At 37.6% G+C, this 17,938-nt stretch overlaps 2 protein-coding genes across 4 annotated transcripts in view; both read left to right on the forward strand.

Moving 5' to 3' along the window:
• Positions 1-17,938, forward strand: part of LOC143912229 (uncharacterized) — a 318,393-nt gene that overhangs the window by 297,817 nt on the left and 2,638 nt on the right. Inside the window, exon 2 of the mRNA XM_077431500.1 lies at positions 15,416-17,027. Within this exon, the coding sequence (XP_077287626.1) occupies positions 15,907-16,929 (1,023 nt within the window). The 5' untranslated portion in view covers positions 15,416-15,906 and the 3' untranslated portion in view covers positions 16,930-17,027. The remainder of the gene's footprint in view (positions 1-15,415; positions 17,028-17,938) is intronic.
• LOC143912207 (chitinase-like protein EN03) overlaps positions 14,806-17,938 on the forward strand; it is a 54,466-nt gene continuing 51,333 nt past the window's right edge. The window contains exon 1 of one of the 3 annotated variants that reach the window (XM_077431459.1): positions 14,806-14,989. In XM_077431459.1, coding sequence (XP_077287585.1) covers positions 14,866-14,989 — 124 coding nt within the window. In that variant the 5' untranslated portion in view covers positions 14,806-14,865. The remainder of the gene's footprint in view (positions 14,990-17,938) is intronic. The other 2 variants (XM_077431465.1, XM_077431475.1) reach the window with 2 other exon arrangements.

The raw sequence follows: 17,938 nt of genomic DNA on the forward strand, positions 1-17,938 counted from the left end.
ACATATGGACCAGGAAGACCTTACAGGTGAACCCCAATGCGCCTTCCTGGCCAGTTACAAATTTACAAATTACAATTCAGCATTTTTGTATATGAATCACTGAATTACAAGATACTGCAAAACTCGTAAATCAATGAGACATCTATTAATTTGTACACAAACTTATTTATTGTACATAATTAATAACAAATTATAGGTGACATATCGTATAGGAGGGATTTTTAGCCAATTTTTTTTTCGGGAACCGTTTCAACAATGAAATCAGAGAAAATTGGCAAACTCTGATAGGAAACGATCAACCTGAAGTCACAAATCCAGGTCTAACCAAAAGCATACTCTGAAAAATTCATTTTCATTCGAGGCTCGGGCCCAGGGATCGAACCCGCCGCCTCTCAACGCTAAGCAGAAGCTTAACGACCGAGCTATGCTGCTGGCTTATTGTGTGCATGCCCGCGATGGTTTCAGGGAAAAAAATCGCCCAAAAACGGGAATGGGAATGTATTGTGGCAGCTATTCAATCGAATGCGATTAAATTACGTACATACATACATGAGTTATTGTGTACCCGTGATGGCTTCTATAAAAATAATGGATGTGGCTATTTGTACATACAGAATCAACGAATTATTGGCTTTTTGTACACACAGTATCGACGAATTATTAGCTATTCGTACATACAGTAAATACATATAGTACATACATAAGAAGATTATAAAAATATTCAAAACCCGAAGAGTATGATGTAAATAAAACTATTTTTTGAAGGAAACAAGAATGGTGGAGATATTATCCCAAAATAAAAAAAGTTTCTTTTGTAGAATATTTTAGTAAAAATTGGGATTCGTGCAAGGAAATGTGAGTACATTGTTTTCGAAAGTATCTCCCAATGATGGGTGATTCTACAACAAATATAATTGAAAGGTCCTTTTGGACGCTCGAAAGCCATATTAAAACCAAGCTTCGTTCCATTCCGTCTATTGGAATTTGTATTATTGAACTTCTTAACTTCATCACATTAAAAATTCAAATACAATTTTTGGCATAAAAAGTTGATCGACTAATGGATCCAGTTCCTGAAACAAGATGTTGCTTAACAAATTAACAGCAGGAGATATGCAATTATATCATAGATCTTTAAAATTACTTTTTATTTACAAACATATCGATAAAGGAAAATGGCGAAGTCTGGGAAAATTTCAAAGATGGTAACAGTAAAAAATATTATAGCTCTCCAGAAAACTGCATATGCAGTTTTTGGAAATCATACATTGTTCTATGTCGCCAATATTATACTTATGCGGGAGGAATGAAAAATCGACGCATTTCCAGAGGAATGTTTTCATCAAAGATACAAAAATCAAGATATTGAAGTCGAATCACGAATTGATTCGAATTCAGATGAATAATTTCTCAGTATTGATAATGAAAATCAGAAACCTTTAAAGGACAATGGAAAATTTAATATGGCATACAATTTTTTATTTATTTATATATTATCTTAGCCATCAAGCTAATTTAAAAATACATCTTAATTACTTAACTCTAAAATTTATAATTATCTTATATGTACTGTCCCTCACAGAGGTGTCTCTTCGCACCTCGCAAGAATGCATCCATGGTCTTAGCAGACCTGATGCACTCAGGGAGGGCATTATACATGAGCACACCCCTGTGAAAAACTCTACTTACAACTAATTTGTCCTTATTTCTAGTATAAAAATTATATTTATCTCTATTCGTTATTATATAATCATCAAAGTACTTAGGCAATAAATTATGATTTAGCTTATAAACAAAAGACAATGTACTAATATTTAGACTAATTCTAATACTCATCCATCCTAATTCATCTAAAATACTTCCAATACTCTTAAATCTACTCACATTCAAAATGGCTCTCATAGCTTTATTCTGTATTTTTTGTATTTTTTCTAAATCTTGGCCACTAAACAAATTAAGCACAGTGGCACAATAAACCACATGTGGCAAAACAATTGAATTAAACACTAAAATTTTACTTTTTTTACCTAAAATATTTCTTAATCTACATAATATACCAACTTTTCTAGCCATTTTTTTTATTATTTAGTCAGCGTGCATCTTAAAATTTAGTCCTGAGTCTATGTTTATACATAAGTATTTTATATTTTCAACTTTTTCAATTAAATTATCATCAATTCTAATTTTATTCAATATGTTTTTATTTTTACCATTCAACCACATAATTTTTGTTATATTCACATTCAGCTTTAATTTATTTTCACACAACCAGTCATTCGCATAATTTAATTCTATATTTAAAATCTCAGACATTACATCAAAATTCTTATGTATTTTATGTATTTTACAATTCTTAATTACCTTAACAATATCGTTTATATATAAAATAAATAATAAGGGTCCCAATTTGGACCCTTGCGGTAGTGTTTCATACTCAGCTCCATTAGGTGTTTCGTACTCAGCAGATAACACCTCATCGATTTTTACAATTTGCCGTCTATTATTTAAATATGACTTAAACCAATTTAAAACTAAACCATTTATTCATAATTTATATAACTTATCTAATAATATACTCCTATCTATAGTCTCAAACGCTCGTTTAAAGTCTAGAAAAACTGCTCCAACAACCATGCTAGATTCATCCATCGCCTCCATCCAATCAGAAACCACCAACTGGGTAGCGGTTTCTGTTGAATGTTTCTCTCTAAATCCAGACTGTTCCACAACCAAACAATCATTTATACTAATGAACTCTTTCAACTGAATCATCACGATTTCCTTCAGCATCTTCTCAACGATTGTTAACATATTGATGAGCCTCATTTCACTGGCTTTATGTGTACCAGTAACCCTTGGTACCGATTCAATAGTGGACACCTTCCATGTATACGGGACGGATCCCACTTCTAAAGATTTGTTTATTAATTTCAGTAATTGAGGTCCAACAATGTCCCAAGTGTTGATTAAAATATCCAGAGTCAATCCATCCATACTAGAAACCGATTTCATGCCCTTCAATACACTATTCAATCCCCCCATTTCCACTAATTTAAACCTTATTTAAACCCGTACTAATATCAGCATTCACACTATTACGCCTTGTTTGTATTGAATTAACTATATCATTCACGCTATTGATGTAAAACTCATTCAATCTTTCAACCATAACCTCTTTATCACTATATACTACCCCCTCGACTTCTAATTCATTCAAAGAGAGATTTTTTTCCCCGGAAATCAAAGTTTTAATTATACGCCACATTTTTGTGGGATCTTTTTTTGAACCATCAATATTTCTTTCATGCCATTCCCTCTTCGCATTTCGCAATACATTCACACATCTATTCCTCTTTCTTTTATACTCTAACCAAGCATAATCAGCACTAGTTCCGTCAATTGCTTTAAGAGTCTTGAATATATTGTAACTACGATTTTTTTCAGCTAAACTCTGTTTTACTTCTCTGGTGAACCAGGGCTTTTGTGTATAATTATGCTTGATTCCCTAGGTAAGCACACATTTATTATTAGCTTCCATTATATTACTAATCATTCTGTTCCACATTAAATTCTACACTACTACTATCATTCTCCTATTCACATTTTTGTAACAGTTAATTTAATATTTCATACTTACAACTTTCCCTTATAGAAACTTTCGTTGTTAAACCACCTCTTTCACCAAACAGAGGTCCTAGTAAAATTTTAATATTTGAGTGATCACTTATTTTTATTATATCACTAGCTGTATTACCCGGCTTCGCTCAGTGTTTATAATATAAACCGCTTAAACATGACTAAGCTAATTTAATTAAAAAAAAAAAAAAATTAAAAAAAAATTTAAAAATTAAAAAAAAAAATAAAAAAAAAATAAAAAAAAAATCAAAAAAAAAAATTAAAAAAAAAATAAAAAAAAAATTAAAAAAAATTAAAAAAAAAATTTTTAAAAAATCAAAAAAAAAAATCAAAATTTTTTTTTGCCTTCTAGGGCTTCGCCCTCGGCGCCCCCCTGAGCCTTTGCCTTCTAGGGCTTCGCCCCTCCACGCCCCATGAGCAATTGCCGTTTAGGGCTTCGCCCCCCTTAGTTAATGCCTTTTAGGGCTTCGCCCCTCCGCACCCCCATGATTAAATGCCGTCTAGGGCTTCGCCCCCCTTATTTAATGCCTTTTAGGGCTTCGCCCCCCGCGCCCCCAAGATTAATTGCCGTTTAGGGCTTCGCCCCCCTTAGTTAATGCCTTTTAGGGCTTCGCCCCTCCGCGCCCCCATGATTAAATGCCGTCTAAGGCTTCGCCCCCATGATCAGTTGCCTTTTAGGGCTTCGCCCCCCGCGCCCCCAAGATTAATTGCCGTTTAGGGCTTCGCCCCCCTCAGTTAATGCCTTTTAGGGCTTCGCCCCTCCGCGCCCCCATGATTAAATGCCGTCTAAGGCTTCGCCCCCATGATCAGTTGCCTTTTAGGGCTTCGCCCCCCGCGCCCCCAAGATTAATTGCCGTTTAGGGCTTCGCCCCCCTTAGTTAATGCCTTTTAGGGCTTCGCCCCTCCGCGCCCCCATGATTAAATGCCGTCTAAGGCTTCGCCCCCATGATCAGTTGCCTTTTAGGGCTTCGCCCCCCGCGCCCCCAAGATTAATTGCCGTTTAGGGCTTCGCCCCCCTTAGTTAATGCCTTTTAGGGCTTCGCCCCTCCGCGCCCCCATGATTAAATGCCGTCTAAGGCTTCGCCCCCATGATCAGTTGCCTTTTAGGGCTTCGCCCCTCCGCGCCCCCATGATTAATTGCCGTCTAGGGCTTCGCCCCCCTTAGTTAATGCCTATTAGGGCTTGCGCCCCATGAGGCTGGGCCCCCCGGGCCCCCTTCGGGGCCCCACGGGGCTGCGCCCCTTGTGGCGCCCCCTTTTGAGCCCCATGGGGCTGCGCCCCATGAGGCTGGGCCCCCCGGGCCCCCTTCGGGGCCCCACGGGGCTGCGCCCCTTGTGGCGCCCCCTTTTGAGCCCCATGGGGCTGCGCCCCATGAGGCTGGGCCCCCCGCGCCCCCTTCGGGGCTTCACGGGGCTGCGCCCCTTGTGGCACCCCCTTTTGAGCCCCATGGGGCTGCGCCCCATGAGGCTGGGCCCCCCGGGCCCCCTTCGGGGCCCCACGGGGCTGCGCCCCTTGTGGCGCCCCCTTTTGAGCCCCACGGGGCTGCGCCCCTTGTGGCGCCCCCTTTTGAGCCCCACGGGGCTGCGCCCCTTGTGGCGCCCCTGGCGGGGCCCCATGAAACTACTCGCTTTGCGCCCCCGCGGGGGTGAATCCATTGAATCGAAAAAAACAAATCGGCGCCCATGGATCGAAAAAAAAAAAAATCGAATCACGTGTTCGATGACGTCACCGATCTACGGACGACGACGACGACGACGAAGACGACGACGACGACGACCAAGGATATTTACATACATACAAAGTCTCTTTCCAAATTATAGATTAGATTAACTTCAGAATATAACTTCTCAATATTAGTCACAACTAAATCAGAGAGAGCTAGTTTTATCATTAACTCGTGTCATATCTTTCACCTTTTGCTGAAATCCCATCTCATTAATCCAATTAGATAATTTTTTAACATTCTTTTAGAATTCTTCCAATCTCACTCAATTCAAATTCCAATCTCCAAACATAATTATATTTTTATTTACATATATCAAAGTCTTCTCACTTATTTCATACTAATATTTTATAAACCTTGCACTCTTTCCATTCGGTGAACGATATACATACAACAAGTAAAAATTTAAGTATCCCATTTATAATTACATCCACACCAATTATCCAAAATTCTTTATCAACCTTATAAATCATTACATTCCTATACTGTATTTCATTCCTTATATATAGCAACACACCTCCGGTGTGTCTAGAATTAGAATCACACTAGATCCTTTTATACCCAATTCAAATACATTATATCCTTTCATACCCAATTCAAAATCTTCAATCTCACTAGTAATGCGCGTCTCACTCAGCCCCAGAAGCCATGGTTTCTCACAAACAATCAAATTCTCAATTTCATATTTATGACTAGTAAATCCCTGAACATTCACACTAACTCCAAATGGTGGTTGCTATATATAACTAATTTTATTCCGCTTCCATCCCTCTTGTCTATTATACATAGTACATTCACGATCAAAAGGATCATGATCCATGCTCAGATTCATTCCTAATATTTTGTTCGTTCTCTCACAATTTGTACATTTAGGCATCTCCATACACTTTGTCATGATGTGGTCACAAGAACCATACTTTTTACACACCTTTTTATTTGTACAATTCGCAGCCTTATGATTATATCCAAAGCATTTGTAGCATCTCATTATATTAATGTTTTCATATATTCTGCATCTGTCCCAGTTAAGGTTAATTTTTCCTATCTCTAACATTTTTTTATAAAGCTCACCATCAACTTCTATAATTAGTTCAAAATTATTTTTATTTTTAATTTCTTTTATGTATATTATCTCTAAATAATTACTATCTGATATGAATCCATTTTGTTTTTTAATATAATTTTTATATTCCTCAGTTGTTAATTTTTTATTTATACCCACTACTTTTATGGTGGGTCTATTTTTTTTACTTATTTTCACTATATACTCTTCTCCCATTTTTGGTTTACCTCCTTTGTAAATTTTTCTATATCAACTTTATTGCATGTAACTGCGATTCCACCTTTGTTTATTTTTTTGACTCCATGTATTCCTATATTTAAATTTATTGGTTTAATTTTTTTAATACAGTCTTTTTTAGTTTTCTCACTATTTTGACCCTCTTTCGGTATAATTAACGCCACTTCTTTATTATTGATCGTTTTTAAAACTTCTGCATAATTTTTTTTTCACTTTTAATGCTTTTTTCGTTTTTTAATTTTTTAACATCTTTTTCAATGTTATCTTTTAAATTTTTAAATTCACTTTTAAGTCTCTTATTACATCAATAAATTGTTCCTTATCACTTTTTTCTTTCTCACATATGTATATGTATGTACATATATTTAACTAATTGTTTTACTGAGTTAATTACAAATGTTTTATTATCATTCGATATACAGTTGCTTTTTAATGTTAAAGTATCAATATTTTTTTTTCAATAGCTATTGATTTATTCCCACGATCTGAAGCCATTTTTATTGTACACTTACTTAAACATAAACATAATTATATAATTTTATATTTCAAATTTTAAGGCTCTTTTTTATTGTCACAAGTTCGTTACACAAATCGTCACTCACGCAATCCACGTCTGTACGCGACAACGTAAAAGAAATAACTAATATATGATAGTAATTATTTAAAGATAATCAATGCCATAAAAAATTTGGCCGACCTCATCTCACATCACGGTACGCCATCATTCTTAAATTTTATGGAAGAGTTAAAAATGATAGAGAATAATGTCCGAAATGGCTTATCACTCTTCAACCAAACTCAATATATCTTAAAAACCAGCGTACCTACAAAATCAATCACAGTTAGAAATCGATCGAGACACGGCAATGGAAAATAAACAAGAACTTAATACAGAAGAACTTAAAGAAAACAAATGCGTTTTATATGAGACCATCAATAAACCCAATACAAATTTAAAATTTAAGAACAAAATCAAAAGCAAGGTCATCCCAAAAAATAAAATAAAAACGTAATATTGCCATTTCTAACTAATAAATTTGTACTTTGCTAAGATTTAATTTGTCTTTTGCTAAGATTTAATTTGTCTTTTGCGGAGATTTTTTTCAGATGAAATATTCGTTGTGTATTCGTCCATTGGCAATTATTTCAACAATTAACAACTGGCATTATTTTTTACAACATAGGATTTTTATTGTTTTTTATTTATTTTTAATTTTTGTTAACTGTCATTTATGAAAAAAATAAACTTGATTTATTATTGTAATATTTGATTTATAAATTTACTCCTAAGCATATAAACTCCCAAAATATCAAGTCAAGAAAAAGTTTCATATGTACTGTACCTACAAATAGTCAATAATTCGTCCAAAATTTCTCTGTAATATTATGGCAGCAGTGCAAAGAAGCATCAAATAAGTGAGATTGAATCGAATCTTAGTCTTGAATACGGTTTTTGAACAGTTTTGTTGATTTTTAAAAAGTTTATACCAAACGTCACTTTCGCTGTCAAATGTTGCGCTTTTAGATTATGTGCAACGACCGAAGGAAAATTTTCCTTATCGACTTTAAATATCTAATCTTATAATTTATTAATCTTAAATCTTAATTCTTATGATCTTCTTATGTACTATGTACTATATGTATATACAAATAGCCAATAATTCGTCGATAATGTGTGTACAAATAGCCACATCCAAAAATAATCGCCTTAAAACGGGAACGGGAATTGCATTTACGTTATCGTGGCATTGCAACACATGCCGGGTTCAGCTAGTTTATTATAAAAATTTGTGTTTTTTGCATTAAACTTACTTGTCCAATATTCACATGTATGTACACACATACATACCACAAATGTACATCAACTGTTTGACAAATTTTTATTGTTATTGCCAAAATATTACAGCAACATGCTGGGTGAAAGATTTTTCCAAAATATTTACGTCTACCATGTACAGTCCACTAATAATATTTTTCAATACTGATAATATTAAATATTTATTCCACTGGAAAGATAGGATGGTGCAATAAAATGATGTCAATATTTTATTGACATTTCCCTCTGGTTTGCTTATGTAGACTTCAGTCAAATATTTACTTGCATTATATAGCCTCGCTAGTGAGGTCGCTACTACATCACAGAAATGAACCAACTTTGATAAAATATTTGTAATATTGCAATATTGACATCGGTACGATACCATGAAACTGTCAATATTATATTCATGAACTCTTAACCCAAGTGAAACTTTGCACTAATTGGAATATTCAATATGTGGGGTGTACAATAAATTTTATTGATTTTAAGCTAATTTATTACAATTTTTGTGAAATTACTTATTTTCAACACAACATTAAACATGATACACATTTAACGAAATTTGTGAGTCTGAATTCGTTACCTTCCAATTTATTTCTCGTTGAGCTCAACATAATTGAATTAAATTTCACCGTTGCGTTGCAGAGTGTCCAACGAGTTAACAAATGGTATTATAATTTGCGTGGCACGTCAATATGAAGTCCTCCAAACTTCTACAACTTCCTCGTAAAATACCTGGTTATGAGTAACGAAGTAGTACATTTTGGTCATGCACGATGAACTTTCAGATGGTGGATTTGTTGAATAACAACTTTAAGTTGAATTCTTGCGGTTAGCTAACCCTTTAGTCTGGGTTTTGAGACCACCTCCTGAATGTTTTTCATTATTATAATATGTATGTATATGTATAGTGCACAACCCCCAATTCTCGGTATTAGTTAGAATAAGTCGACTTCATAGTGTTTGTTCAATTGACATAATCCAATTTTGATTATTTGTGTAGTAATGTATAGTAAAATATATTTAAACTAGTGTTATGCCCGTTGATTTCAACGGGTGGTTTCAAAAAGGAATTGAAACACGAATAAAAAAAAAGTAAAAGAAATCGAAACGACTGGTTCCGAAAAGAAATTGATGCACGAATTATTGATGCCACCAAAAATCGAAAGCAAGCTAAAAAAAAGCCAATAAAAAAAAGAGAATACCTATAATGGGAGGTACCATTTTCGGTCAACTTGAAAATTTGAAAAAAATTGACGTATCGATAATAATTTCAGGAACCGATACTAATTTTCAGTTCGATTGGACGAACGGTGTTCAAAAAATCCCCAAAATACACCGACGTACAGGCACACATGCAGACACTCACACAGACACACGTGAAAACGTGATCAGTGATCGATTCTGAGTTTGAATCAGTCAAAAAATGCTACAAATATCATTTCAGTTGAGCACAAAATCTGCGACACAATACAGGCCGTTGATACCATTTCGTGGGAACGTCAAAACGAGTCAGAGAAAACAAATGGACTATGACTGTTCAGACTATGTCTGATGATCGGCTTTCGTGGCTTTACGACCCACGATTTGGCCGATATATTTTTGTGCTGGCCACCCTGAGTCAGCGGTTGGCACACAAACTGACAGTTGTCAATAGCGGTTTGGCGCGTAAACACCCCGGGGTTTACGGGGCCCACCTCGCCACCGAAATCACCAGCTAGAGGCTGGTGAGGGTTGTGACGATACTTGGAGACCAGCTCCAGTATCCGTCCGGTGTGCACCAGAGGAAGCTTGGTCTGTCTTCGTCCAGAAGGCAGACAACTGATCTACGCGTGGCTAACCTCAAAGGGCACGCGTGGTTACTTTGTTATTCCCCCCCCCCTGCTTATTCTCTGTATTTATATATATATAAAATACAGTCACCATACAAACAGAATTACAACCTGTTATCATTATTATATAATTTCCCGCCTTTGTCCTGTATCACACTCCCTTACGCACACTGTACGAGAGAGAGAGAGAGAGATAGACATCAGCAGAGACCAGACCGCAGACGACGACCTGTAGATCCCTTGGAGGAGACCAGTCCCGCCCACGCTTACCACGAGCTTCTCACAAAACCGACTTCGGGGGTGCTCTCGAGTTGAACATCCCTGGAGTCTGTACATTTGGTCCTTCGAAAGAGCCGGATTTCTTCCAGAGCTGGTCTGTCAACGTCGTCTAATCTAGGTTGGTCGTAATTAGCATTTTTCTGTTGTTGTTGTGATTTTTGGTCGCCATTTTGTTTCTTTTCCCGTGTCCATTGTTTATTTTTGTCGTGTCCAAAATGGAAGCACTTCGGAATACGCGGAAAAGCATTCGCGCTCGGTTAACGAGAAATGCGAACCATTTGGAGGGGGATCTGAGTATTTCCATGCTCCAAATCAGACTCGAGATAATTAAACCTCTGTTGTCTGATTTCGAATCGGTCCAAGCTCAGATTGACGAGCTGGACGAAGCGGAGGCTCGGGCCTCCGAGTCCGTCATTGACGAGTTCGAGACGGAATACTTAATCGCCCTCGAACGATGTATGGAAATGCTCAGATTGCGGGAGCTGCAACTGAGCGCGTCGCCGGTAGGTGGCGCTGCCGTCACGATTTCCGCTGTATCGCAATCAAATTCGGCAATAAAATTGCCCCGTTTGGAGTTGCCCACCTTCGAAGGCAACGTCCAAAATTGGCCCCTTTTCTCACAACGCTTCTTGGTCGCTATGGCCGGCGAAACTTCTCAACTCGCCCGTTTCCAATACTTGTTGGCAGTCCTAAAAGGAGAACCCAATCGAGTAGTCAGTGGCTTAGAGTTATCTGATGATTCCTTCTCCCGCGCTTGGTCCATTCTGGAGCAGCGCTACAACAATAAAAAAATTGTTGTTCAGTCCCACATTCGCGCAATATTGGACGCGGAACAAATTGCGTCCAATAGTTACGCAAGTTTGCATCGCTGCATAGACGATTTTAACATGCACGTCCGTGCACTGGCCAACTTAGGCGTTCCGGTCGACACTTGGGACGACATTTTGGTCATGTGCATCACTAGGAAGCTCGATCGATACACGGTTCGACAATGGGAGCTTCAAGCGCCAAAACATGAGGAGTGCACATTCCACAAACTCATCGAATTTCTGACGCTTCAGTGCCAATCGATGGCAAATGCCGACTTCGTCTTAAAAGGCGAGTCGAATCCTCGACCAAGAACCATTACGAATCCGAAGGCAGCAGTTCTGCATGTGAGGAGGGAACGCCCCTCCTGCATCAGTTGCAGCGGAAGTCATTCTCTGCTAGCCTGTCCATCATTCCGCCAAATGAGCGGTGATGAGCGCAGGTCGAACGCCATAAAACGTCGACTATGTCTCAACTGCTTGAGACCAGGGCACATAGTTCACGCGTGCCAAACAAAGCAGAGATGCTTCAAATGCGGTCATGCCCATCACACCATGTTGCATGACTCAACTCCATACCAAACTTCGCCTTCAAATAAGGCCAAACATTGTCGGAGCCCCAAGAAATCAGAGAACGCCAAACCCGTAAAATCATCGTTGGTTTTACACTCGGTGAGACGCGTATCGCCTTCTCACGCCCGAACTGTCCTGTTATCCACCGTGGAAGTACAAGTTCGCGGCGGAGATGGGCGTTCGCACAAGGTTCGAGCATTGTTAGATAACGGCTCCGAACTCAACCTCATCTCTGAAGACTTAAGAAGGCGACTCGCCTTAAAGTCGAAAAGGATGGACGTCAACCTGGTAGGAATAGGTTCAAATAGGACGTCCATTACTAGTGGCGCGGTAATTCGAATTCTACCGCGCATCCCCAATCAGGGCTCCAGTGTTGATCTCGATTGCGCAATCATGCCCGAGATCGCGAATCAACTTCCATCGCGCAACGTGTCCGAGATTCGGAGCCATTTGCCGCTTCATCTCCCACTTGCCGATCCGTCTTTCGATATTCCCGGTACAGTGGATATGGTGATAGGCAGCGACACCTATCATGCGATATTACGCAATGGCAAACGTACCATTTTAGTTCCCTCCAAGTCACGCGGTGACAGAGGAGGACGCATCGCGATGATGAATACAGCTTTCGGCTGGATATTGGGCGGCTCTCTAGAAGCGCCCACAGTTTCAAGCGATTCTCGGAATTGCCATCACACAACGGGTCGTGATCCGTTATCTTGTTTTGGCGCGAGACGTCCAGTCAAGACAGTTACGCGTCCTCTGGACGAATCGCGTATTTCCGCGGAACGAAGATTCCGCTTACCGAAGCGCAATGTACCCGCGCCCTTTGACCCTCACATCTTTCGACCTTCCCAACCCAGCTCCCATAACTCCTGGCCAGTTCCTAGTTGGCGCACCACTAGTTGCGCAACAGCAGGAGGATCTGGTCGATCAGCCCGGAGCGAGGGTGCTACCACACCAGCACATGCAGCAGCGGCCCCTGGCAGACAGGGGCACAGGAGTAGGTCCTACTACTCCTCCATCAGCAACACCAAGCGAGCAGTCCGGCGAGTAGCTCGACTGCCAGTCGAGCAGCACTCAGTGAATTTGTGCAACGGTGTGGCGAACGTTCAAAACGTCCCACATTAAAATTGGAGTCTTTAATTTGTGTTGTGATTTAGTTAAATGTGTTTCCATTTAGTTTTTTTTTGTCTCTTGTTTGTTGATTGGTGTTGGTAATGGAGCTATCAATGCATACGGGACATGTAACGGCTTAACAATATTGTTACCAAGCACTGGTGTTGGTTTTTTGTTGTTTTTTGTTTGTTTGTTTGGTTGTTTGTTTACCTTGTTGGTTGTTTCTTGCGGGCTTAGTCAGCTGTTAATGTACAGCCGGACGATTGACGGTGGACGAACCTTTGTTTTGATTACTGATTGTGTATTGTTTATGTCTTTTTTGTTGTGTTCTTTTGTTATCTCATTTGTCATTCTTCATTAGTCTCTTGATTAATTCATTTGTTTTGGAATCCGATCCTCTGGATTCCAACGGGGGGAGTATGTTCAGACTATGTCTGATGATCGGCTTTCGTGGCTTTACGACCCACGATTTGGCCGATATATTTTTGTGCTGGCCACCCTGAGTCAGCAGTTGGCACACAAACTGACAGTTGTCAATAGCGGTTTGGCGCGTAAACACCCCGGGGTTTACGGGGCCCACCTCGCCACCGAAATCACCAGCTAGAGGCTGGTGAGGGTTGTGACGATACTTGGAGACCAGCTCCAGTATCCGTCCGGTGTGCACCAGAGGAAGCTTGGTCTGTCTTCGTCCAGAAGGCAGACAACTGATCTACGCGTGGCTAACCTCAAAGGGCACGCGTGGTTACTTTGTTATTCCCCCCCCCCCTGCTTATTCTCTGTATTTATATATATATAAAATACAGTCACCATACAAACAGAATTACAACCTGTTATCATTATTATATAATTTCCCGCCTTTGTCCTGTATCACACTCCCTTACGCACACTGTACGAGAGAGAGAGAGAGAGATAGACATCAGCAGAGACCAGACCGCAGACGACGACCTGTAGATCCCTTGGAGGAGACCAGTCCCGCCCACGCTTACCACGAGCTTCTCACAAAACCGACTTCGGGGGTGCTCTCGAGTTGAACATCCCTGGAGTCTGTACAATGACTGTCATTACTCATCCCACCATTTTTCATTATATAATGTTGTTTTATGTTTTTTCTTTATTATTTTTGTAAAAATAATATTTTTAAAGAAATTTTGCCAGCACCGTAATTCTGGTATTCAGACTAGTTTCAGCACCGGGATTCACGGTACGGGGATCCCGGGATTGGAAGCCTTAGTTACTACGTACATAGATAAAGTAACCAGGGCGGTGTTTAATTTTTACGACCCGCCCCTCCGCTTTCTTCGTTACTTAAAAAATATGTATATAATTACAACCGTATCCTCACTCAAATGCCCATTTGAGTGCAGAATTTTTTTTAAAAACAACCCATTGAAAAAATTATAGACATGAATGATGCCGAAATCGAATCATCTAACAAAATTTTCAGAACTATATTATATTGAAAAAATAAAAAGCTTTACTCAGTCCATTTTTATTGACTTTTCAAGTTAATTAGCATTTGATTTTTTTATAAATATTTGTACTACCAAATGTCAAATCGAGAGTCTGCTCACAATATTTGGTATACAAAATTTTATATGAATTATAAGCAAAAATATTTTTTAATTGTACTCAAAAAACTATTTTTATATCAAAGTACCAGGGCGGTGACCTGGCCCGACTACACCACTGGTTGTATCATACATATAACGTAATACAATAATAAGTCAACAGTTTGCCTAGAGCAGTCGTATGTGTCTCACTCGTTTCGACACTCATTCATTATGATTAAGTTATTCTACAATATTCTTATAGTGTCTAGTGCTATATCTTTTATGACAACGACGGCAAATTCTGGAATCATCAATGTCTTTTGCTATTACGACAGTCGGACTTATTATAGGGAGCGTGAGTATTCCTTCATCAAATTATCGAATAAATACGTATATATGTGTGTATGTATTATGTATGCCAAATTTCTAGAACAATCAAAGCCTATATAAAAATAATACTTTTATAAATTTTATTTTATAAAAAACACAATAAAACAGTTCAATTTTTGATATATTAAGTATGCAAGATATGTATATATGTACATGCATACATACATCCATATGTATGTATATACAATATGTACATAAGTTATACGTTATTGTATGTATGCGAATATACATTTAGCGTCTTAAATATTATACAATTTACTATTATTATATTAAAGATATAAAATAATGCTGGGTTTTGAAAATTTATCAACAACTTTAAGTAATTTGACCTTTTTGTATAATATTTCAAAATTTATCTTAGTATTTAAGATAAACAGTCGTAATATGTAAGTTGCTAGGTAGCATAATAACTAGCTGGTTCGTTGTTTTGCTCGTCCGCTATTTGGATGCTTTTTTCGTAAATATTGTCGGTTAATGGTGTCGTGCTTTGCATATTGTGTAGAGTTATTGGTGTTGCTTTAATTTTTGATTAAAATTTTTGCAATTGTGATTAAATACAGTGGTTAAACTGATTTCTAAGGTTATATTTTAAAGATAATTTTCACTTGAAAAAAAAAAAAAAAAAAGAAGAAGAAAAAAAAAAAAAAAAAAAAGTTCTTTTGTTTCTTCAAATAATATTCGTTTGGCAACGAACGTGATCAAACTGATTTCTGAAATTATATATTAACTCTCGAACCCAGAGCATATTTACAATATTACAGCATAATGCAACATTGTTAAACAAAAAACTATTTATTTCATACATATTTTTGTGCGAAATTTTGAGAATATTCTCTTATTTAAATTATAAATTGTGACGCTAATAACTAATAATACTTAACAATGATTTGCTATAAATGCAAAAGTGTTGTGTTGTTGACTAATTATGTGCTGTGCGAGCTTTGTGAAGAACCTTTCCACCATGATTGTGTGGGGATTTCGGAAACAAAATACAAAAAAATGACGTCAAAGAATAAGGAAAAATGGCGATGCGTTTCTTGCCGTATCCATCCTAACCCCCTTCCGCCGTCTCAGTCCTCATCACTAATGCTCAGTTCTCAAGATTCAGTCATCAGTCCTCAGCCATCTTTATTTGATATACTTAATGAAATTAAATGCTTTCGAGCAGACTTTAATACCATGAAAAATGAGTTTGAAAACATAAAATCTGTAATCACAGACATAAACAATAAATTATTCACAATAGAGGCTAAGTCTGATGAATTTGATGGGAGACTAACCACTGCTGAAAAGAAAATTTCCTGCTTTTCTGATGTAAATAAAGGTTTAATTGAGGCGCAAAATACTATTGTTGAACTGAAACAAGAAAACAATCTGCAAGATCAATTCTCTAGAAAAAACAATGTAGAAATATCCGGCATACCTATGAAAAAGGGTGAAAATCTAGTGTCTATATTATATGACTTATGTGCTGTCGTGGGTCACAAATTGTGCGACACAGATATTGACACCATACACCGTGTGCGGCCGTACCCGTCCCAGGGCGTTGCAGGTTCACAGCAACAGCAACAGCGAGAGGGCAACAGCGATGTGAGTGTGCGCACGTCATCAGTGGTCGTACGGTTCACTCAGCGCCGTCGTAAGGACCTGCTGATGGCGGCCGTGCGCGCCCGCCGCGGCATCACCACCAACGACATCAATATTCCAGGCCCGCCCACCACCCTATACGTAACGGATCACCTTACACCAACGAATAAATTATTATTGAAGCGAGCACGCCAATTGAAAACTGAATATAACTACGCCTACTTGTGGGTTAAAGATTGCAAGATCATGATTAGAAAAAGTGCGAGCTCCAATATCATACAAATCTCAAAAGAATCAGATCTTTGCAAAATCAAATGACTAAGTGCAATATTAAATTTTAATAACCTAATAATTATCTATGCATTTATTGTCTACTGGTCTGCATCACATATTATAATGTATGTGCAAACAATTATGTACGTATGGCTATATAATTTATTATTTTTATTATTACTATATAACTATGCTATTTACATATATTTTACTCATAAACTAAAAAAGGTACGAGTTCGTTTTTATATTTGTGTCCATGTATACCTTTGCATTTCAACTGGTATCACCAAGGATGGTTTGCTTAATAATTCCATATCTTTATCTGTGTATGCAGTTATGTGTATGTTTATATGCATATATCTATTTTCATTTATGCATATGGATATTTATATTTATATCACTACGTGCTCTATCTACTTCCTTTTTTACAATGTCTTCTAATCGTCTTGTCATTTATTATCAAAATGTCAGAGGTCTCCGAACTAAATCTGACTCTTTTCTTCAAAATGTATTAGTTAATAATTATGATATTATCTGTCTATCAGAAACTTGGCTAAATGACTCATTCAATAATAGTGAGTTTTTTGATGCCAGATATCAGGTGTTTCGACGTGACAGAGATTATTCTCTTCATAACCAAATATTTGGTGGTGGTGTAATCATAGCTGTGAAAAATAATCTACCCTCTGTCATTCAAAATAATTGGTTAACTTCCACAGAAGACCTTTGGATTACTATTACCACTAAATTTTTTAAACTAAATATCTGTACTGTCTATATTCCTCCTGGTAATTCTCACCAAACTCTATTAGTTACCCATTTAAATAAAGTATCTGATCTAATAACCAATTATCCAGAGGATCGATTCATTTTACTCGGTGATTACAATCTTCCCACTATTGATTGGACAAAATACGACTCAAATCTGCATCTATTTCCTTCCAATTGTATTAATTTTTCTTCCCTTTCCTTTACTCAATTCTTATCTTATAATAAACTTTATCAATACAATTATTTGTCAAATACTAATAATCGTATTCTTGACCTAGCTATT

The sequence above is a fragment of the Arctopsyche grandis genome, chromosome 1 (assembly GCF_051622035.1).
Source record: "Arctopsyche grandis isolate Sample6627 chromosome 1, ASM5162203v2, whole genome shotgun sequence".
In the NCBI taxonomy this organism is placed as follows: domain Eukaryota; kingdom Metazoa; phylum Arthropoda; class Insecta; order Trichoptera; family Hydropsychidae; genus Arctopsyche; species Arctopsyche grandis.